The following is a 22394-nucleotide window of genomic DNA, read 5'->3' as shown; positions in this document are numbered from 1 at the left end:
ATATATATATTTTTTTTTTAAATAAAAACCTTTACATAATCTTCATGCATAAAGACCCAGGGGTGGCCTTGCTGTCTGTGACAGCCCTCACAGCAGCGGTCTCAGGCCAGCACCTGGGGCTCCCCATCGCTGAAGCAATGCAGGGAAGGCCTCTGCCTGCCCCTAAAGCCCAATGTCACTCCTGCCTCAATGACAGTCTCACTTTCTAGGAGGGTAAATGAAGGATGGGAAATGCTTAGGGCCTAGAATGGGAGTGAGCTGGGAGGGAACCTCAACCGCCACTTTTTATCTAAGCTCTTTAGGCAAATCCAGGCAGGTGTCCCAGAAAGATGACAGGAAACCAAGGAACAAACCAATTTCTGGAACCTTCCTAGAGACATGTGATGGATGACCAAGGTCTGCTCCTTGTGGTAGTAGGGAAGGTATGGTATTCGTAGAACATTCAAGGCAGGAACAGTACAAGCCTTGAAGACCTGATCCCTCCATGGTACGCAGTTCTTCCTACCCTGAATGTGTTAGAAAGACCCTGTTCTTTTTGCTCAGTCCAGTATTTTTTTTTCTTTTGTACCGGGAATCAAACTCAAGACGTTGCGCTTGCCAGGCAGGTGCAGCGCCACTGAGTTACCTCCCCGGCAGTCCAATATTCTTTTGCCTCCAAAATTCAGTTAAGCAACCAGTATACTTCAGAAGACAATTTCCCCTCCTGGGAACAGTTCCTCTGTTAGGGAAGGACAGTCCCAGGTCAACACACTTGTCCCATCATCTGTTTCACTCCTTACTCCTTGTACAAAAGGGCTGGAGTAGTACGGTAGTAAGTCGGCATAGAGGGTCGCAACCTCCAGAATGCTGGGGGTGGAAAAGAATTCCCTGGTTCTTTGGGAGATTCTGCCAAAGGAGCTTTATTGACCACTTTTGAAAAGAAAAAAATTGGCCTTGAGGATGGTAAAAGGAGACATTTCCTTTTTTGGTTCCAAAAGCCCTTATGGTATGTTCAATATTAAGAAAAGCCCTGAACAATTAGAAAATGCTGCTTGAGGCAGCAGGAAAGGAGAGTGTCTTCCACAGCCAACTGAGAATGACAAAAAGTGAACATTGTGTGGTAAGTGTGAAGCAAGAGCCTGGGCCTCACTGGCTCCCAACAGTCAGTTCTCGCAGGTAAGACTGTGTGAGGCTGCTCATTTCCTCCAAGGCATAGTCCTCAGGCATGGGGAGTCGGCCGATGTGGGGAGCCAGCAGGCGCAGAGGGACTCGCTGAGGGTCTGGTGTTGCGTCGGAAGCTGCATCAGAGGCATGCCGTAGGCTCAGTACCACCCGCAGCAAGTTGGCTACACGTTTGGCCATATCTAGAGAGAAAAAGTGTAGTGAGCACTGAGGGAGGGGTGTGGGAAGGAGGCACTGGAGGAAGTGGGGTGGCTGAGAGGCTTACCCGACTGAGCCAGGCGATCCTTGGCATTGTAACACTGGATCTGCTCTATCCGGCCGCACAGCGAAGTCACTTTGGTGTTTAACTGCTCTAGTTCATAACCTGACCATTCCTCCTTTTGAGAAGCAGAGAAACCAATTAGGCCAAGAGAAAATTCTACCATTTTAATCCTAGCTGAACTGATTTTAAATAGTGGTGAACAAGTCAAGCATGGCAGCTTATACTTGTAATCAGAGCTACTCAGGAGGCTGAGGCAGGGGAATCCCAAGTTTGAGCCCAGTCTGAAAAAATTAGTGAAATCCTGCCTCAAAATAAAAAATAAGGGTTCGGTGTGGTAGCACACGCCTGTAATCCCAGCACTGGGCTACACAGTGAGTTCTAGTTGCAGTCTGAACTAAACAGTGAGACCCTGTCTCGAAAAATTAAATACATACATACATACATAAAATAAAAAATAAAGGCAGAGGATGTGGCTCAGTGGTTCAGCTGCCTGCCCTGCAAGCAAGCTCAAGGGCCGGAGTTCAATACCTGGTAGAAAAAAATAAAATAAAATGGGCTGGAGATGTTACTGAGTGGCAGAGTATGCCTGAGTTCAATCCTCAGTACTATAAAGAAAACAAAATAAAAGCAAAAAATAAAACACAAAAAACCAGTGGTAATAAGATGAGGTCTTTGCTCTCATGAAGCTTATAAACAAGAAACCACCGGATAGTAATAAACTCTGAAGAATTGAGCTATGCAGAAAATTAAAGCAGGTTGACATGGTAGAGAAACGGGATGACCGCTGCAGTCTGAGGGGTCAGGAGGGACCTCTCTGAGGAGGGTGGATATTACCTAACCTGAGACCTCAACAGCAAGGAAAGGGCCAAGTTTTCCAGGCAAAATGAACAGTATGTAAGGAAGAACTCAAAGTTTATATGGTAAAATGTGGGGTACAAAGGACAACAGAACACGATTAAAACTGGAGTTAACTAAAAATCAGTGTTTCATTAAGTTATGAATGCGGATGTCCCTGCACTCTGCCTTTCTCACTCAGATTGGATTATGCACTTGTCTTGGGTGCTGCTGTACTGACGCACTCTTGGCTTAATCCTTATATGTGTTCTGTAGTAACTATTGGTTCACTTGTATATATCTCCTGCATCGAATTATAATGAGTGCAAAATATTCTTTTGGTGTGTGTGGGAGGACGCTTTTTTTTTTTTTTGTTCCAGGGATTGAACTCTGGTCTTTGTGTTAGGTCCTTGAGCTAAATCCCCATCCCTGGGGGATTTAGTGTCTCACTATGTAGTCAAGCTGGCCTTGAACTTGTGGCAGTCTTGGTGAGTGCTGACATTACAGTCATGCGCCACCACGCCTAGCAAAAACACGTATTATTTACCTTTACATTCCCCAAATCCACCACTGTGTTTGACAGATGTTGGATCCTCAATAAGCAGGTTGTGTAGATAAACTGACCAAGGTTCAGTTGGGAGAGGGTGTCTTTAGTGATTATTTAGAGAGGATGCTTTTAATTCTTTCTAAAAGCATGACAAACATAAAGCATACCTACTATGTACCCAGCACTGCAGTAGGAGGTGGAGCTTTGATGAGGATAACAGATAAAAATCATTACACATTTAGTGTATATTTACATTACACACTTAGTGTACATTTAGCAAAATGATTATACATTTAGTATATATAAGGTAGTGTGCTACTTTGTGTATTTTGTGCAATCTTTGTGAAAACCTGTCAGCTATGTACTGTGATGTATGCCACTGTCCAATCTGTCCTTTGCTTGTTTTTTCAGATGAGACAGAGGTTAGCAAACTTGCTCAAGGTTATACAGCTAGTGAATGTGGGAGACATGGACTGAATCTGACAGTCTAATTTCAGCTCTTAACCTCTATACTTGACTGCTTTTAACCTTGTAACAGAAAAGACCTCCCCAAAAGGAGCTGATGGCAACCCAGATGAGAATACATACAATATGGTCTGACAAGGACTCCAGCAGAAAAGGGTACCAAGTATTTTGGCAGTAAGGAAAGTGTAGCTGCTTAAAGCTAAAAGCTGGAGTGTTTTTAATGCAGGGGGTTGGGGGTTGGAGGGAACAGCGGTGGGACACATTGAGGTCTTAAGGCCCAGTATGCATGTCACCTCCTGGTTCATGCCTGTGTCCTGGGACTTGGCTTGGTCTAGAGCTGTACACTGAGTGTTCAGGGATGTTGTGCTATGAGTTGGCTTTGACTCTGAAAGCCATGGAATGGCCAGAGACTGCTGCTGCTTTAAAACAGACAAAGCCCTATTAGAGGAGCCATAGTGCAGCTGTAGTACTTGGAAAACCCAGTTAGCGAGCATTTCCTTGTAAGATCCTCAACCATAACAGACAGGAAAGGCAGATGATTTTTTTGGTTTTTTGAGACAAGGTCTCACTATGTAATTCAGACTACTCTGGAACTAGGTAGCCCAGGCTGGTCTTGAACTTGAAGCAATCCTCCTGCCTCAGCCTCCCGAGTGCTGGAATTACAGGCATGTGCCACTAGGCCTGGCTAAGGCTGGTGTTTTTTGGTGGATTTTTATTTATGTACAACAACTGTGGAGAGCCTAATGGAGCACTTGTCTCGGGACATGGATGTGGATGGATCAAAGGTCATAAAATGCTGACTGAGGAAGTAAGAGTGTGAAGGGAGCCAGGCGTGGTGGTGCATGCCTGTAATCCCAGCATTCGGAAGGCTGAGGCAGGAGGATCGCTGTGAGTTTGAGACCAGCCTGGGCTACATAGTTCCAGGTCAGTCTCAACTACATAGTGAGACCTTATTTAAAAAAAAAAAAAAAAGAAAAAAGAAAAGAAAAAGAAAGAATGTGAAGGTACTGTTTCCATGCCCACTTGAAGAAAAATTATATTCCCAAAGAGGAAGTGAGAAAAGCCACCAGGTTTTAGTCTTGTGTTTATTTCTCACACCAGAGCAGAATCATCTCTGGCTTGACCCACCATGGGAGCTCATGGATGACTATTTTACAAACATGTCGACCAAGAGTTGGGGTGCTGGTGCTGTTTGGCTGTTCTAGGATGCCTTGTTTTTGATCACCTCTGTTGCAAGAGATGAAAGAGTTGCTGGCTGTGTTCTGCCCTGTAATCTGGTACCGCAGGTCACTTCTGATTTTGTTTTCATTAGTGTAATTTGTTAGTGTAGACTTTATCCTTAAAACAATAACACCATTTTGAAAAGCAAACATAATACTGCCTAAAAGGGCTGGGGATTTAGCTCAGTGGTGTCTCCGCCTGCCTCTCAAGCACAAGGTCCCGAGTTCCATCCCCAGTACCAAAAAACAAACTAACAAACAAAACTGCCTTGGATAGCAAGTTAGTCACTCAGACTGTACAACCACGCAAAAATAAAAATTGAAGACTTCTGTAGTATATATATGGACAACTTTTGATCAAAGTACTAAACATGATCTTACAAACAAAAACAATGGAAAGAAAAAATTCAGTTAACAAGTTTTGAGGAGAAAAGAAAGAAAAGTAGAGCTAAAGCAATTCAGATGTTGACGTACCAGCACAAGAATGCTAGGTAAAGAGTGGACTATGACAAGAAGGTTTGCTCGAACTACTGAACAATTCAGTATGGAAATAAAAGGTGGCAAGGCTGAGATACAGTGTAAGAGTGGTAGGAGTTACCTGAATCACACATATGTTTTGTTTCTGTATTATAAGCAAGCAGTGAAGACCCATCTCATGACTATCCAGACTGACTAAAGATATTTTAATATAGACTTAAAAACCATAATATTTCTAATCTTGAAACATATCAAACAATGTGTGAAACAATTACCCTCACCTTGATTTTACTGGAGTGCACTGAAATTACTATTGGATAAGGGCTACAACAATCCTCAAGAATGGCTATTGCATATACCAGCTGGTAAATAAACTCAAAAGTGTGTTTTTTTTTTTTTTTTTTTTTAGTAGTCATGGGGACTGAACCCAGGCTTTCATACTGAGCTATATTACATCCCCAACAAATTTTTTATATTGACAGTGGGTCTCTGTAAGTCATGAAATTGCCCAGGGTGGCCATACTTGAGATGTCCCTACGTCAGCCTCCCAGACTGCTGGGAAAACAGGTGTGGGCTATCATGCCTGAAAGTGTTTTTTAAAGTTTTGATACAACTGTAAAAATAGCTATATCAGCCATGAAGCCCTGGGTTTGATCCCTAGCGCAGGGAGAGAGAGAAAAAAAGCATATATTAAGGCCTTTGGGGGTCTCAAAAGCTTTAATGGCCAGGGACAAGGAAACCAAGTAGTGGTTAAGGAATTCAGGTACCTGCTGAATACGGCGGAGTATTTCAATGACTTGAATATAGTCTAGGTAAACGAGCCCAGATGTTTCCCAATCCTGAATTAGGCTGCTGCGCTCAGGAGGGGCTAGGTCTTCCAAGAACCTCTTCAGATAGTCGTAGTTCTCATTAATGATGGCATCTGGAGAAACAAAATATTGAACACAATGTCAGTGTAAGTCAGGGAATGGTTCCCTACAGTACAGAGGACCTGGCAGAAATCTAAGGAAGGAGAAATAATGTTGGATCAGAGTTGACAATTATACTGTGAAATTTGTCAAGGGACATGTGAAGAACGTCTTGCTTCAGATCACCATGCCGTATTTCTGGTGGGGCTAGATAAAACTTCCAAATAAAGAACATAACTAGTCACATCGAGGATATTTCTGGCAAATGCTAACTTTACAATGTTGCTTGCCCCTCTAGTCCCTCATTCTGGCCAATCATCTCTGGCTTGACCCACCACGGGAGTTCAGAAGTTGGAAGAATTTGGAGTGACTCCAGCACTCACCGGAAGCTAAGTGTCGGATGACGAGTTTGTGGCAACGATTCCAGTGACCCGCTTTAAACAAATAGAGAGCTTCCAAGTGTTTATCAGATTCCATATGTGCGCGTACTGCTTTGGCCTCATGAATCCACTCAGCAGGCACACACAGCTTCTGCGTAAGGAAAGTCTCCTTGGCCCAAGATTCGGGGGTCTCCAATAGCTGGCAGTGCCGGGTAAGCAGCTCTCGAACAGCCTTCTCACGAATGCTTTAGAAGAAAGAAGCTGGACTGAGTACCATCCTGTGCCATGCAGAAGGCTGCCCCAGACAGCTTAGCATGGACCCTTGGGGCAGCGTCTCAAGTGGCAGGTCTTGAGCCTTACAGGATCACTTTTTTTTTTTTTTTTTTTTTTTTGGTACCGGGGATCAAACTTGGGTCTTTGCGCTTGTGAGGCAGGTGGTGGAACCACTGAGCTAAATCCTTGGCCCTACAGGATCACTTCTAACTTTATATGAAGAAAATTTTTTTCTCTCTCTAGAGACATATAGCTATTCTGTTGTTTCAAAAACACTTTAAGATAATGCTAATTTTTCATTTATACTATAGTTTCTTAGGTTCACTGAAAAGCTTTGTCCTTTTACTATTTGTATTTTCTCTGTGAGAGAGAATACTCTGTCTATGACTTCAAATCTGAGTAACATTATGGCCAATTTTTTTTTTTTGGTACCGGGGATTGAACTCAGGTCCTTGTGCTTGAAAGGCAGGCAGCAGCACCACTGAGCTAAATCCCTGGCTGGCCATTCTTTTACAATCATGACACACAGTATATTAACTGTTGTTGTTATCTAATTATTCTGTTCTGAAATTGTTTTATTTTTCACAGTAGTAGAAGAGTGATTTTTTTCCCTTTAAAATGTGCTTGTACTACATTGAAAAACAAACAAACCTACAAAAAAAACCAAAGCCATCACACCAACATTTAAAAGTAGTACAGAGAGTATCTAAACTCATCGTATTTCTGTGGTCAGAACATTAGAAACCTTTCTCTAGCAAAGGCTGCCCACTTCCCAGAAAAGTCCTTCCCCAGCTGGGATCTCTTCATTTCTTATTTGGTAACATTTCCCTGCTGCCACCTAGGAGAAAAGTCCAGGACAGGGGAATTCTGCTCAACACAGCAGTCCTTTGAAGTGCTTTCCTTTTCTCCCTCATGGCCACCAAAAGTAAGTACAATAGTTTCTGAAGATAATATAATGTCTCTTCTTCTAGGACTTGCTTTCTTTTCGCAAACTATCAGTCATCCTAATTAACTCTCTGTTTCTACGTGAAAATTCCTCAAGGAGAGTTCTTTTCTATCTGGGCCAAAAGAGCAATCATTCTAATTTTAGATCAAAACTATTTTCCTCATTTTGGGCTCTTTTCTGAATTCCTAAATTTTTCAAGGACCGAGTCTTACTATAGCCACTTCCTTTCCATTTCTTTTTCAGGGAAGAGGATCTGCTTTCCCACAGCCAATCTGAAATACCAGTAATCCTATTAGCTAGTCTTTTACCACACAAATTCCTCATTAGTGTGTTTAAGTAAACTCAAAGGAAAAGTCTGATTCTGCTTCCCATTAATGGTAAGGAAAAGGGAAACTGGTTAAACAGAAAACTTATTCTAGATGCTTTATATTCCTTCATCCCACAATCACCTCTGAGCAAGGGCCACAGCATTATAATTTTACAGGTATGAAAACTAAGGCCCAGAGAATACCTTTACTCAAAGTCCGAAGTGAGTAAGCTTTACCCTGAGTCAAAGTGAGCAGTATATGGTGGAACCAGAATATAGGCAAGTCTGACTGAAAAACCCAATTTCTTTCTGGCGTAGTGACTGATGAACAAAAGTTTATCTCTGTCTTGGTTTGCTCCTCTGTCAAACAGGGATTATGAGGGTGTGTATTTTATAGTGTGTGTGGGGGAGTTAATATATGTAAAGTACTTGGAATGTAAACATATGTAACATATGGTACTTATAACAAAGTACCATATATGTTTATTTTTGTTATTATTTCTATTACTTTTTTGAGACAGGGTGTCACAATAGAGTTCAGGCTGGCCTTGAACACAGTGATCCTTCTGCCTCAGCCTCCTGAGTGCTAAAATCACAGGTGTGTGCCTCCACACCTTCGTGGTTCTTTGAATCTTATCTCTAGTCTTTCCCTAATCATTGTAGTTCACAGAACTCTCATCTCCCTTTTCAGAATACTGAGGGGCCTTGTGATGAATATAACTTGATACATAATCAAAAGGTAGTCTTATTTTTAACTGGTTCACAATGAATACAGTCTGGGCTGAGTCTTAACTGTATATAGGTTTATCCGTGGTTTCATCTAATACACATTCTACAGTATTACTTGCTGAATTGAAGAAAACTGTGGCTCCTTTGGCATTATTCTGCAGTGTTGGATTGAGCCAGTGGGTTTAGTGGTTCCTTACTCACCTTGAGTTGTCAATGTGCAGAAAGACAAAGATGGCCCACTCCCAGAGCCCCTCACTTTCCAGCTGTCCAGCATAACTGGCCTGAAGCACTCCCTCATGAGGCTTTTCAAGATGATTATAGTTAAGAGTCCGTAGCACCTCCCACAGGTGCCAGCTTAGGCGGTAGTCCAAAGGGTCTGCAGTTACACTTCGAGGTTCCAGCAACTGATCCAGCTCATACTTTCTGCAGAGAAGATATGAGAATTACCACATACAGCTAGCAGACCACCAGCACTAAAAACGTCAACTATCCTAGTTTTGTTTCAGAAGAGAATAAAGGAACCATAGGGCAAAAGCATTATTTTCAGATATTATTTTCATATTATTATTGGGCTAAGTTGCCCAAGCTGGGCTTGAATTTGTGATCCTTCTGTCTCAGCCTGCCAAGTAGCCAGCATTACAAATGTGTGCCACGTGCCTGGCTATAAATTATAAATTTTATTTTGGTACTGGGTATTGAACTTGGGTCCCTTGAGGCAGGCAGCGACACCACTGAGCTAAACTCCTGGCCCTGCTACAACTTTTCTTAACCATAGCTGTCTTAGTCTCTTTCAAATCTGTTATCTGAAGTTGTTCATTGCTAATTATATTTGTTTTTTTTTTTTTGTTCATTTTTTTGAGACAGGGTGTCACTATGTAGTTAAGACTGCCCTGGAACTCAACTGTGTAGCCCAGGTTGTTCTCGAACTCCCAGCGATCCTCCTGTCTCAGCCTCCCAAGTGCTGGGATGATAGGCGTGCACCACCATACCTGGCTTAGTGCTAATTCTATTTGAATAGCTAATTATTCTTCATAAAGATTAGTTTTTTTCATGTGTTCATCTGGCCTCTGGCCTTTCTCTGATGAAACATGTGTTTAAGTATTTTATCTAATTTTTTAGGGTTTGTTTTCTTATTAACTTTTAGAGTATTTTATTTGCATCACACATTCCATTATCAGAAATATGACTGACAGACATTTTTGCCCAGGTCTGTCTTTTTACTTTCTTAGTCTTTCAATGAGAAGCAGTTTTTCATTTTACTTTCTTAGTCTTTCAATGAGAAGCAGTTTTTCATTTACCATTTTTTCCCTTTATGAATTGTGCATTTGGTACCTTAAGAGATTTTTAATTCACTTTTGGAAAGACAGCAGAGGAGAAACAGCGTGGTACACACAGGGTAGCAAAGGCAAAAAGAGACTTAGCAGTGTCTCCCAGGCCCTTTTATCTTACTCAGACTACTTAGGGCAGGCAGCACTCACACCCTAATCCTAGGGCCTATGATTACAGGCATGGGCCACCAGCCGGGCTTGAGATAAGGTCTTCTAAAGTGCTTCCTAAGGGCTCCAAACTTTGTGATTCTCCAGCTTCACCTTCTGGGGTTATATATGTGCCATTATAAAGGGCTTTTTCAACTAAAAATTTTATACATTCCTAGTGGGAATATAAAAATAACAGCTCACATACCCCAAAGTATCAAAATCAGCCAGGCGTGATGGTGCATGCCTGCAATCCCAGCACTCGGGAGGCTGAGGTAGGAGGATCACTGTAAATTCAAGACCAGCCTGGGCTACACAGGTGAGTTCCAGGTCAGTCTCAACTACATAGTGAGACCCTGTCTCAAAAAACAAAACAAAACAAACAACAACAAAAAAACCCACAGAAAACAAAAAAAACACCCCCAGCAGGGCGTGGTGGCACATGCCTGTAATCCCAGCACTGGGAGGCCAAGGCAAGAGGATTGCCACAGGTTCAAGGCCAGCCTGAACTACAAAGCAAGACCTTATCTCAAAAAACCAAAACAAAAACAACACCTCTCTACCAAAACTAATTCTGATACTCAACACATATTAACATGGATAAATCTCACAATCATTATGTTGAGTCAAAGAAGCCCAGCACAAGCGAGAACACAGAATAATCTCAATTATGTGAAATTCTAGTACAGCAAAACTAATTTATAATAACAAAAATCCAACTATATTAATAGTTGTCTGGGGCTGAGGATTAACTGCAAAAGGGATTAATTGCATGAGGGAATTCTCTGTGGGTACTGGAAATATTTTGGTCATGATGGTAGTGATAGCTATGTAATTACAAATGGCTTATTTTATTATATACAAATTATAGCTCATTAAAGTTAATTAAAATTAAATTTAGACGATCTTTTTTTGGTACTGTGGATCAAATTCAGAACCTCGCACTTGGAAAGCAGGTGGCAGAACCACTGAGCTAAATCCCCAACCCTTACATTTAAACTTCTCTCATTTCTCTTTCGAACCATCTATTATAAATTATATTTGGTAATCTGTATGGACTTACTATAGTTTTAGTTTGGTGGTGTGTGAAAAGGAAAAGACTCCTTAGGGACCCACTGAACATGAAGTTACCATAATACCAAGGCCTACTTTACCTGTTAGTGTAGAGTTTTAGAAGGTGAAAGCAGACATCTCGAAGTGGGATCTCTGAGTCTTTCTCCTTCTGTACCACACAACCAGAACTCTCCAGGTATGAAGGAAGTGGGGGGCAGGCATATTTTTCACCATTGGAGGTAGTCTGAAGAGAATTGGATAAAGCAGTATGTCAGGTAGCCTGTTTCACTAGATGCTATCATGTCTCAATTATTCAGAAGCCTGTATTAAGAATGCTGTGATACCCTAAAGGAATCTATTAAGGTAAAAAAGTGTTCTTAGTCAATGACATATTCTACCTAGACTGGCAGCTCTTGCGAAACTCCCATACTTGCTACAAGTCTTTTACACATTCAGTTTGTTTAGTACTCTTTCTCTGGACACATAATTCTGACAAATGACAGAGAAAAGAAATATAAAATATAGGCAGTAAGAAGATTAAAAAAATGATGGCATTCAGAACAGTAATACTAAAAAAAAGTTCTATTTTAACCTCAACATTGACAAAGAATATTAAGTATATTTAGAGGCAAATTTCACCACAAATTATATACAAAACCTTGCGCGAGGTCAGGCTGTATATCAAAGAATTCCCAAAGGAATAAAGCAGTATTAGGAATTAAGAAAACCCCTTTTATTTAAAGGAAGGAAAACAGCAGTCAGAAAATTAACTAAGGAAATGCATGAATAAATAAAATGAAAGCAGATACCTGAAGTTTAAAACTAGCCCTATCCAGAGGCAGGAGTAAATAATGACATTTCCTATCAGTTTTCCTGGATTCATTTCAGTCTTACACTATTTTTCAAAAGGGGAGTTAGTAAAAAGTATTTTATTATAAAATGTGACTTGATAGGTTTTTCTCTGCAGGACTTCTCTGGGAAAGACAGAACCACCAGGACTTGCTGATGAGCTGTACTGGATTCAGATACCTGAAATGCTTCTTCATACTTGTCAAGTGCCCTGGAAATGGAAGCTGTTGGTGGAAGCAAGTACCAAAGGTGGACGGCAAGGGAGCGTTTCCAGTCTAGCTGGGCGCACACATTGATCTGCTTCTGCTGCGAGATCTGCCACACCTGCAGGACACAAAATCACCATCACAGCTGTATTCTTGTTACTGCCTATGTGTGCAATTTACTCCCTTATTTAAGTAATATTTAAATGATCTAGACAGCAGTACTAATGAACCAGATATAAAATCCAGTCTGTTAGAGGTGAGAGGGTGGATGCAGATATCATCAGTGCTGAGATGATGGCAGAGGGCTCACTGCCTACAGCTGCTAACTTACAAAACTGTACGAATAAATTCTGATCAGCTATTTTATTACTGAAGTGACAAATTATTTACACTGTTTACCAATAGAATATGGTGAATAACTAGGAAAGAAACATTTTTTGTACTGGGGCTATGTCTCCAGCTCTTTAAAAAAAATTTTAAACTTGACATGGTGGTGCACACCTGTAATCCCAGCACCCAAACAGGCTGAGGCAGGAGGATCACTCGCTTTGAGTTCAAGGCCAGCCTGGATTACATAGCGAGGCCCTGTCTCAAAAAAGTTAAAAATTTTGAGACAGGTTCTCACTAGATCATTAAGTTGGCAAAGCAGGGCTTGAATTAGTGGTCTGCATTCCTCAGCTTTCCAGACGTCTAGGACTGTAGACATGAGCTACCATAAGTAGTCTTTTTTTTTTTTAAACATGCACATGGTATCTGTTTTTGTAATTTGAAAGTATTTCCAATGAAAATTAAAAACAGCCTAGTTACATGTAACAGTGCACAACGTACAAAACACATACAGACCTCAAACTCAAGTAGCCTTGAATTTACGAAAAAACTGATGAGAGATTATGGTGAAAGGAGACAATACCAGTTTTCCAGCTAGCAGGGCATAGACACGCAGTCTCTCTCTCTGGATGAAGCAATCGGCATGGAGATGATGCCAATCCGCCAGCTGCATGGACAGCAGATTCCGAAGTGAATGGCTCCCCACCAGCTGAGACAAAAGAAGGGCAAGGCGATGATCGCCTGCAAGAGAAACAGAAGTTCTCTGGTGATTACTAAGGGTTCATGGGCTGGTGATACACTTAATCATTACTTTTCCTGCTATACCTGAAAGAGAAAGGGCTTAACACCTGTGACTGCTTTCTGCAGTACTGACAAAATACTGATCAAAAACTTACCTCTCTGCTTGAGTAGAAAAATCTGCCCAAATAGTTTAACCTAAATTACAGACAGACTGCACAGCACATGAAGATCATAAGCAGATCCTCTACTACTACTTCTGAATCCCTAAGGCCTTCCATCTATAAAAGGGAGGAAAACATCTGATTCAAAGACTTGTAGTGAAAAATCAGATGACAGAATGGAAAACATGCCCACTAGAATGTACACGACATCTTAGCAGAGACACAAGAAGCTACAACTAAAAAAAAGTGTGCTCTGCATAAAGTATATAAGGAGTCTTTCATTTCCACAGGCCCAATAATCTCAAGATGTTTTTCAAGTATAAAGTTTCTAATTAATCAGACTGCAAATTTCTAGTTAAAATGTGACTTATGCAAAAATTCTTTGTTTAGTCCATATCACAAGCATCCTAAAAGGCAAGTCCTTTTGATTCTGTGTGGGTTAGTGCTTAGTTTACATCATTATATAAGGTAAAGCTCTCATCTCAAAGGGCTTCTACCTTTACAAACTAGTGGCCTAGATGAAAGCAACCCTGCATTGGGAACACATCTGGAAAGGTGTTGCTAGAGTTAAGCTGTCTCCTTAACTACAGGCAGGTAATCAGAACATGAGTGGACTATAGTTCATACTCTAAGTACTGAAGCCCACTTGACCATGAGCTGCTAGTATTCTAGGTGACTTATAAAGGGGTAAAAAAAAAAGCAAAGACCCTTTCTGTGTCTACAGAACCCAAAAGAAAGAGATTGATTTATCACAGCTTGATACAATCACTTTTTAGGGTCATGTCATTGCTGATCAGTTAATCAGATGCTATCAGTCTTTGACTTTATAGATTTTTTTTTTTTTTTTTTTAGGAGAAAATAAACTAAGCAAACAGCAGAACTCTAGGGCATATCCTCAGTTTTTTTGGGTGTAGGTATTTGCATGCTGGGAAATGAACCCAGGGCATGCTACCACTGAGTTACATTCCCAGTCCCTGTTAGTTCTTTGAGACTGTCTCACCAAGTTGCCCAGGCAGGACTTGAACTTGCAATCTTCCTGCTTCAGCCTCTTCAGAGCTGAAATTACAGGAATGCACCATTGTACTCAGCTCAAATACATTTCTGCGTATGATATCTATTCAATCTTTTTTGCATGTGACTATCCAAGTATCACAGTGTTGAAAAATTATCCTCTCCACATTTAAAAATGTCCTGGCGCCTTTGTAAAAAACAAACAAACAAAAAACCAACTCTTTATAAGTGAAAAGGTCCTGTATTTGGAGCTAAATCCCCGGCCTACTTCTTTCTGTAATGTATAAAAGCTTGTTTTATTTCACTGATTGATGTATATAATCACCTAGACCACTGTGTACAGACATCAGAAGGGAGCTTTTATTTCTTGGTCTCTTCCTCTTTGGACTGTTTTAAATGATCTTCCCCTCTTCTTGGTGTCCTGGAGGCACTCCTAGAGGTGTTTGCTTGTTTGCTTCCTTGGTCTCAGACCTGCAGGCCTTGTCTGCCCTCAGTTTGTTCTGAACATAGTCCCCTGCCTGTCAGGTACAGACATGTGGTAGTCAATCTGCTTAGATTCACAGCACCTCCAGGGCAGTCTGTGCAGTCTGCCTCCTCCTTCTCCTCCTCCTGCAGGTTACCTTTTCTATCATTTGAGCACCAGCTGTATCCTCCTGATCCCTATGCCGTATGCTTGCCTTTCCAGTGAGCAAGGTGTTTCCTGGCTTTGAGCCCAGGACTGGACAGACACAGTCTTGGAAATCAGACCATTTTTGATCAGCTTTTGAATTTGCTGACAGGATTTGGCACTGGCGCTTTCACTGGTCTCACTGGGATCCAATCAGACCTCCTTTTTGCCACAGCAGAAGACATGAGTGACAAGCACTAAGCAGAGACTGGATTCCATGTATCAGTTCTAACTGCCTCTTTTTTTTTTCTGAGATGTTAATTTTTGCTTTGAGTACGTAACATTTTACTATATTTATCACATATCCATTGTTTATTCTATGAATCCCCTCCCCCTCTTTTCTGGTACCGTGGTTCAAACTCGGGACCTTGCACTTGCGAGGCAGGAGGCAGCACCACTGAGCTAAATCCCTAGCAATGAATCCATTTTTGATGTATTTCAAAGTAAGTTGTTTATAACACACTTGGCCCCTGAAATGTGTAAATTAACCTCCCCACCCTTTTTGTTTATTTGTTTTATGAGACAGTGTCTGAGGCTAGCCTTGGACTTAATCCTTTTGCTTCAGTCTCCTGTATACTATGATTACAAGAGCAGACCACCATACCCAGCTCTAATTTTCTATGTTTTTGATTTTCTCTCTAGTTGTGCTGTCAATTACTAAAAGTGGGAGTAGTGAAGCCAAAGTTCTTAGTAACCTGAAAAGCAATGCCTTGCCAAACGTTTAATTTTGGTATCAGATAAAAAGGGCGTGTGTGTGTGTGTGTGTGTGTGTGTGTGTGTGTGTGTATTGCGTGTGTGTGTGTGTGTGTGTGTGTGTGTGTGTGTGTGTGTGTGTGTGTGTGTAGAGTTTATTAAAAAGTCCAAAGGGGCCACTGCCTGCCTCACAAGTACAAGGAACTGACTTTGATTCCTGGTACAAAAAAAAAAAAAAAGTCCAAAGACCTGACTTCATTTTTTTTCCCCCCAGAAGTGTAAAATTTATTACATTTTCTCAAAGTAAACATACTTCTGAAACCAGCATTTGGGTTAGTAGATAAAATAGATCCATTACTGTTGGATGCTCCCAGGTCATCCACAATCTCAACTTTTACAGTCATAGAGAAGTTTTTAAGATGTCATACAAATTGACTCATACAGTATGAGTTCTTTTGTGTTTGCCCTTTTAAAATTTAACATTATGTTGTTTCTTTTAAATTGTGGTACTTATTATTTCATTTGTTTCATGTGTAGTGTTCTAGTATGTGAATTTTCCACAGTGTATGCATTCCACTGTGACTTCGTATATTTTTAAAAATCCCTTCCCACTATCTGCAGGTATGCTGGTAAGTATATTTATTACATTCTTAATGACTCATAATTCTTTTAAATTGAAAGAGAATCAATACTGAAGATAAATTCACACTGTACAAATGTATAAGACCATAAAAGGGACAGAGCTAAATGTGTAGTGATAGTGGAATATAACTGGCCATTTACAAATAAGGTATTGAGTCTAGCTTTTTATATGATTTGTTTCTTTAAAAAATCTCAATGTTAGTTGAGTGTACCAAAATAAACCCAGTGATGGCTCCAAATACTTAGCTGGGTTTAGATGAATGAGGGGCCAATAAAAAAGGTCAGATCAAAGATGAAGTTGAACTATGCTGTTCTATATTTCTATCGCGATTTATACCAAGACAATCAATCATTAAACATTTGCTGAATGCCTCATTAGCAGCAGGGGAACTAAAAAAAAAAAAAAAAAAAAGCATAAACATACACATGGAAAATCCTTTAAAAACTGCTAATGTCAATGTCTTAATCCAGAAATTCATTTTCGAGATATTTCTACAGCACTCTGTACCCAGAAGGTCTCCTTGTCTATTGCAGTCTCCTGCTGTCATCCTCATTCTCCATCCCTCCCCTCTCTGTGGGCTTTTTCTTTGTCCATTTCTCTCTCCTCTGGTGGGCCTTTATACATCTGACCCATGTTGTCTCTCACCACAAACACAACACTCTACTTGCCTCCTTATCCCCCTTGTCTTTTCTGGATCTTTACCACCACAGCCTTACCTCCCACACTGGCTCTATGTATTTCTCTACTGGACTCCAGTCCTATTTATCTAGAGCAGGGAGATCAGCTTCTACAGGAATGCAGGCTGTTTGGAATTAAGTTAGTCAGTCTACTCTGTGTCACACAGATTAACTAAAAAGAATATGACCTACTCCTCCCTTTAGGGAGCTTCAGGTAGTAGGAGGTACTAGGTAGTAGTAGTAGGTGGCAACATAGGATTCATTTACTGAATGGGACCATGAATAGTTTCTGCAGTTATGCAGTGAAGTGAAGCCATGTGGGATGGTGGGTCAGGGACAAAACAGGTAGCATGTGAGCTGGCCCTTGAATTTAAAAGACCCAAAGGGCAAATTATGACTCCGTAGAAAAGATCAGAGTCATGATCCTTGGCATGAGTAAAGGTGTGATCATGGAAAGGCACAAATCTTCCAGAAGAGGTCAATTCATTGTCTCCTCCTCATCAGCCTGGTCCTGCTCAGGCAGTGCACCTGTGCAGCAGGCCTGGGAGAAGTTCTATCTTGGCGAGGACCACAGTTAAGACAGACTCCAGGGCCAGCCATCCTATGACCTTAGAGTGAAGAGAAGAGAACACAGTTTCCAGATATCACAGGAAAGTGGTGAGACTGAGGGGCCAGTTTACATTACATGCTGCTTTTTCTACGACTACCTGTTCTGAGACCCTACCACTCCACCCCCAACAGACAAGATGTGAACTTCTCAGCCCACTGAACTCCATCCCCACAGGATGATAGGGTTACATCACCTAACGTGGCTTTTGGCCCTCTACCACAGCAACCTGTCTCACTTCCTCACAGAATAATTACATTTCCCCTCCTATGATGGAGGCTCTTTCCCGGAGCTTCCAAGGTCAAGGTAAAGGCATAGGGTTCCTTGGAGCCAGAAGGCAGATCCAGAGGCGAGGTCCCTTCCACCCAATTCCTAAATCTTCACGATACTGTGATCTTCATTCCTTCTTCCCTCCCTCCAGCAACAACAACAAATCTTATATATTTATTTGGATGAAATAAGTAGATTGATACAAAAAACATATGTTTAAGGTGTTCTACTCTGGGATTTAGTTCAGTGGTGCTGCCGCCTGCCTCGCAAGTTCAAGGCCCTGAGTTCAATCCCCAGTACCAAAACAAAACAAAATAAAAAACTTTTAGAATAAGCAAGTGTCATAAAAAGAATTTGTTAATATGGTACATTTATGCATAAAAACTTCTAAGTGTTAAATACATCTATATTATACAACATCTGCAATATGATACATGAAAAGAACAGAATATACAAGAAACTGTCTTTGGAAGTTTTTAGGTGTACCTTGCCCTGACTGCACATGTATATATTATATATACTATAAGGAAAACCATCCAATATAAATTGTACACTGAAATGTTTGCACTGAGCAGTAGTCATAGGACTGGATGATTGTGACTTACTGCTTTCCATGTTTCTGAATTTTCTGGTTTTATTGCAAATGTATATGTAATGTAATTAAGCAAATATTATGTGTTAGGTTCTACAGAGATGTTAAAGAGAAGAAGACATGGCCCATTCTAGAGTAACTAGCAATCTTCCTGGGAAGTCCACACTTAATACAGGCTGGGAGACAAGGCAAATTCACAACTGAGGAGCAGGGTAGTGGTCAGTGAGTAGGAAGTAGGCAAGGGCACAGAGAAGGACTATAATGCCTACCTGACTGCTGTGCCAGTGAGCAGGCTGCACTGATCCTATTGCCTGTGAGGTAGCTGAAGACAGCCTCTATAGGGCTGTCTTTTCGGGCTGAGACTTCCTCTTCAATTAGAGCTGTAGCACTATTGGACAGCCAGTGGGAGAAAGCTCTCCTCCGCTCCAGGATCTGGGTGTATGCACTTGGCTCACCCGGCTGGCTGTCAAGATCTTTCAGGTGGCCCCACAGGGCTTCACATAATGTCCACGTCAGGCTCCAGGGCTTCACAACTAAGGAAAGGACAAAAAATCCAATGCCGTGACACAGAATTTTACAATTCCAGAGAGGGAATCACTCTAATTGTAGTGCCAAAAAAAACTATAAACTAATACATATTGCAAATATCCACTCTAATTTATTACTCCCAAACTCCATCTTAGTTATCTCAGATGATAAAGATCCTCTAATTTTTTTTTTTTGTTTTGTTTTTTGAGACAGGGTCTCACTATGTAGTGAGACTGACCTGGAACTCACTATGTTGCTCAGGCTGGTCTTGAACTCACAGCAATCCTCCTGCCTCAGCCTCCCAAGTGCTGGGATTACAGGCATGTGCCACCACGCCCAGCCAAAGATCCTCTAATTTGATCCAATGCTTTAGGTGATGTAAAGTATTCTAAAAACTTGTAAGAGATTATTCTATCTTGTTAAACCTAAAACTTACTGAGTCTAAAGGACCCTTTTCAAAGCATTTTAAAAGCAAACCAACTTTAATCCACACAACATCACTATATAATAACTTCACTTTACCGCTGGAAAAAAAAATGATCTATAGAGACTTAAGTGACTTGGATTTACATTTTACAAAGCATAATAACTGTAAACAATAAACTGGACATGGTGACATATGCCTGTAATCCCTGCATTTGGAAGGCTGAGGCAGGATGTTCAGTAGAAGGTGAAGGGAAGCCTGGGCTGCATAATGAGTTCAAGGCCAACCTGAAATACATTAAGACCCCCCCCCAAAAAAAAACCAACCAAACAAACAAAAAAACAATAATCACAGAACTGTAAATGTTAACTTTTCTTACATGAGATTCTGCTTAAATCAATTACAGCCAAATATAAGGCTCAGTCATGCATTTAAAGATGTGTGTAAGGAAATCTATTCTAGAAACACACTACTATCCTTTCCCTATGCCTGCAATATTAAAAGTCAGAAGCACAGTGTGTACTCACTCTGTGCTTCCAGTACATCTCCGGATACTTCCTTAACCCAGCGTACATAGTCATGAATGACAGAGACTCCCACATTGGGAGTGATGAAAGGGCACAGTTCATCAACATTGACAGTGCTATGTTTTAATTTCAGCTCTAAAGGTGTCTGAAATAATTGCAGATCTTCATCCAGTTTCCTTTGTCTCAGACTGAGTTTTTCCAGGTGAACTTTGAATGGGGATTCAGTTAGGCTACAAGGAACAACAAATAAGAAACAAGGTAGAAAAAGAAAGTAAGACAGAAGGTAAGATTTCCCTATAATCAAAACTTTATTTATTACAAACAGAATGCAATTTTAAAGAAATAACAGAATGTTATTTTAAAGAAATTTTATGATCAATATATGATGTACTCATATATGGAAATGTCACAGAGAGCCCTATTTTATAATTAATATGTTATTATGTGGGTGGGGAGTGGAGGGGGGAATAAAAAGAAAATCAAGGTATGTTATGTACATGTACCTATTCGCAAGGTGAATGTAAATTTCATGTACTACAGACATGTACTAGTAAAATTTAAAAAATTTTTTGGGGGATACTGGAGATTGAATTTAGGACCTTGCACTTTCAGTTTTTTTTTGTTTGTTTGTTTGTTTTTTTTTTTTTTGGTACCAAGGATTGAACTCGGGACCTTGAGCTTGTGAGGCAGGCGGCAGAACCACTGAGCTACATCCCCAGCCCAATAAAATAAAATTTTAATTATTTCATTATAAAAAAATACAGAGGCAGGAAGATCACAAGTCTGAGCTCAGCCCAGCAACTTAGCAAGACCCTGTCTCAAAATAAAAAGGGCTGGGGATGTAGCTCAGTGAAAAGGTCCCAAGTTCAATTTCCAGTAACGAATACACACACACACACACACACACGCACACGCGCACACACACACACATGCAGAGATTAAACATTACCTCTGCAAGAATCAGTATTTCTGTAAAATCATCAAAATGTTCACACACATCCAATAAATCCATTCTTGAGTTAAAAGAAATTTTATTTCCTAATATCAAACTATACTGAATTTGCCTGCTATATAATGAATAAACAAATAATCTGATCCAGAACTCTTATTATTAGAGCAGCTTATAACAACCATGGGTCCCTGAACTGGTTTCAGCCTGCGTTTGGATACTATAAAATCTAAAAGGCCAAAAGATACTGTAAGATGCCTGTTTCATAAACACATAGTTATCAAAAGTAATGAAACTAAAATTAAAGATACTAAAAGGAGACTTGCAGGGTATGATGGCACACAAGTATAATCCCAACTACTCAGGAGGCTGAGGCTGACCTGGAAAACTCAGACCTCTTCAAAATAATAAAAAGGGCTGGGGGTGGGGGGGGATAGCTCAGTGGTAGACCACCTTGGCTTTGATTCTCAATAGTACAAATAAAACCAAAACAAACAACAAAAAACCCTCCTATCTAAAAATGTGTTAGGAATAAATACAGAAAAATCATAAAGCAGGGTTCTGACCTTGGATTTCCTGATAATAAAAGTTTGGGTTTTTTTTTTTAACCTACTCCATTGCTTTTCTCAAAAATTATCAAGAAATGTAACTCACGATTTAACAGCTACTCGGTTGGGTAGGAATCCATATTCCATAAAATCAGCAATCTGGTGATTTTCTAGTTCATGAGAGTCATTCAGCCGTTCTCCACTATTAGCAAGAGTCCAGTTAGGTCCCCAACCAACTCTAAATGAGCGTCCCATGAATAGGGCCATATCCATCAAGAGATTTCCCTTGCCATATGTGACAGACTTTTCAAGAGGGACCAAGCCTGGATGCCTGCGTGTGCCCACTGTTTTCAACTGAACCTCAGGGGCTGGGCTCGGCACTGTAAACACAGTGGCTAGGGGTGGAGGGATAGACCAAGGGGATGTGGGTGGTATATTCATTGATGATGCTCTGGGAGTTCGACATTCTTGCACAGAGGCACTTGGTGAAAGAAAAGCTCCGCTTGTAAATTTTGATTGTAGTAACCCACCAACTGAAACGGGGGGAAAGACTTTTTTACAACACAGTTTAGTTTCTTGAACAACATCAAAACTCAGTAAGGCAGAATCATTCAGTATTTAATCAAACTAATTAAATCAGATATGGATGACCAGAGACAAGCAATGTCAATGCAGAAATTATTCTGTCAACCAGGAAATCAATGTAAGAACTTTAATGATGATTATGTGAATAACAGTAATATTAACAAACACTACTACTACTACCTTTGAAAAATTAGCACTTTTCTGCAGCAGACTCTATACCACATTTGTGCACATCATTTCCCTTTCAGGAACTTTAAACAGTAAGCATTACCATCACCTCCATTTCATAAGTGGAAAAATTCACCTCAGGTAAGTGTCTTGTTCAAATCCAAAACTACTAAATGGCAAGAAG

General features: G+C 40.6%; 1 protein-coding gene across 5 annotated transcripts in view; it reads right to left on the bottom strand.

The window, feature by feature from the left end:
• Positions 1-36: 36 nt before the first annotated feature.
• The window catches only part of Nup98 (nucleoporin 98 and 96 precursor), a 105497-nt gene continuing 83139 nt past the window's right edge, over positions 37-22394 (bottom strand). For 3 of the 5 annotated variants that reach the window (XM_010603168.3, XM_033764187.1, XM_010603170.3), the window contains 11 exons: positions 21564-21990; positions 19961-20190; positions 18751-19014; positions 13003-13160; positions 12067-12210; positions 11139-11281; positions 8711-8932; positions 6258-6499; positions 5734-5888; positions 1427-1538; positions 38-1343 (listed from right to left, as the gene is read on the bottom strand). In XM_010603168.3, the coding sequence (XP_010601470.1) occupies positions 1126-1343; positions 1427-1538; positions 5734-5888; positions 6258-6499; positions 8711-8932; positions 11139-11281; positions 12067-12210; positions 13003-13160; positions 18751-19014; positions 19961-20190; positions 21564-21990 (2315 nt within the window). In that variant the 3' untranslated portion in view covers positions 38-1125. Of the gene's footprint in view, positions 1344-1426; positions 1539-5733; positions 5889-6257; positions 6500-8710; positions 8933-11138; positions 11282-12066; positions 12211-13002; positions 13161-18750; positions 19015-19960; positions 20191-21563; positions 21991-22394 lie in introns of all 5 variants that reach the window. The other 2 variants (XM_010603167.3, XM_010603171.3) reach the window with 1 other exon arrangement.

This window comes from Fukomys damarensis, unplaced genomic scaffold (genome assembly GCF_012274545.1).
Source record: "Fukomys damarensis isolate Sample0158 unplaced genomic scaffold, DMR_v1.0_HiC HiC_scaffold_16, whole genome shotgun sequence".
NCBI classification, from domain to species: domain Eukaryota; kingdom Metazoa; phylum Chordata; class Mammalia; order Rodentia; family Bathyergidae; genus Fukomys; species Fukomys damarensis.
Note: the sequence above shows the minus strand (reverse complement) of the source record. Positions and strands in the feature narration are given on the sequence as shown.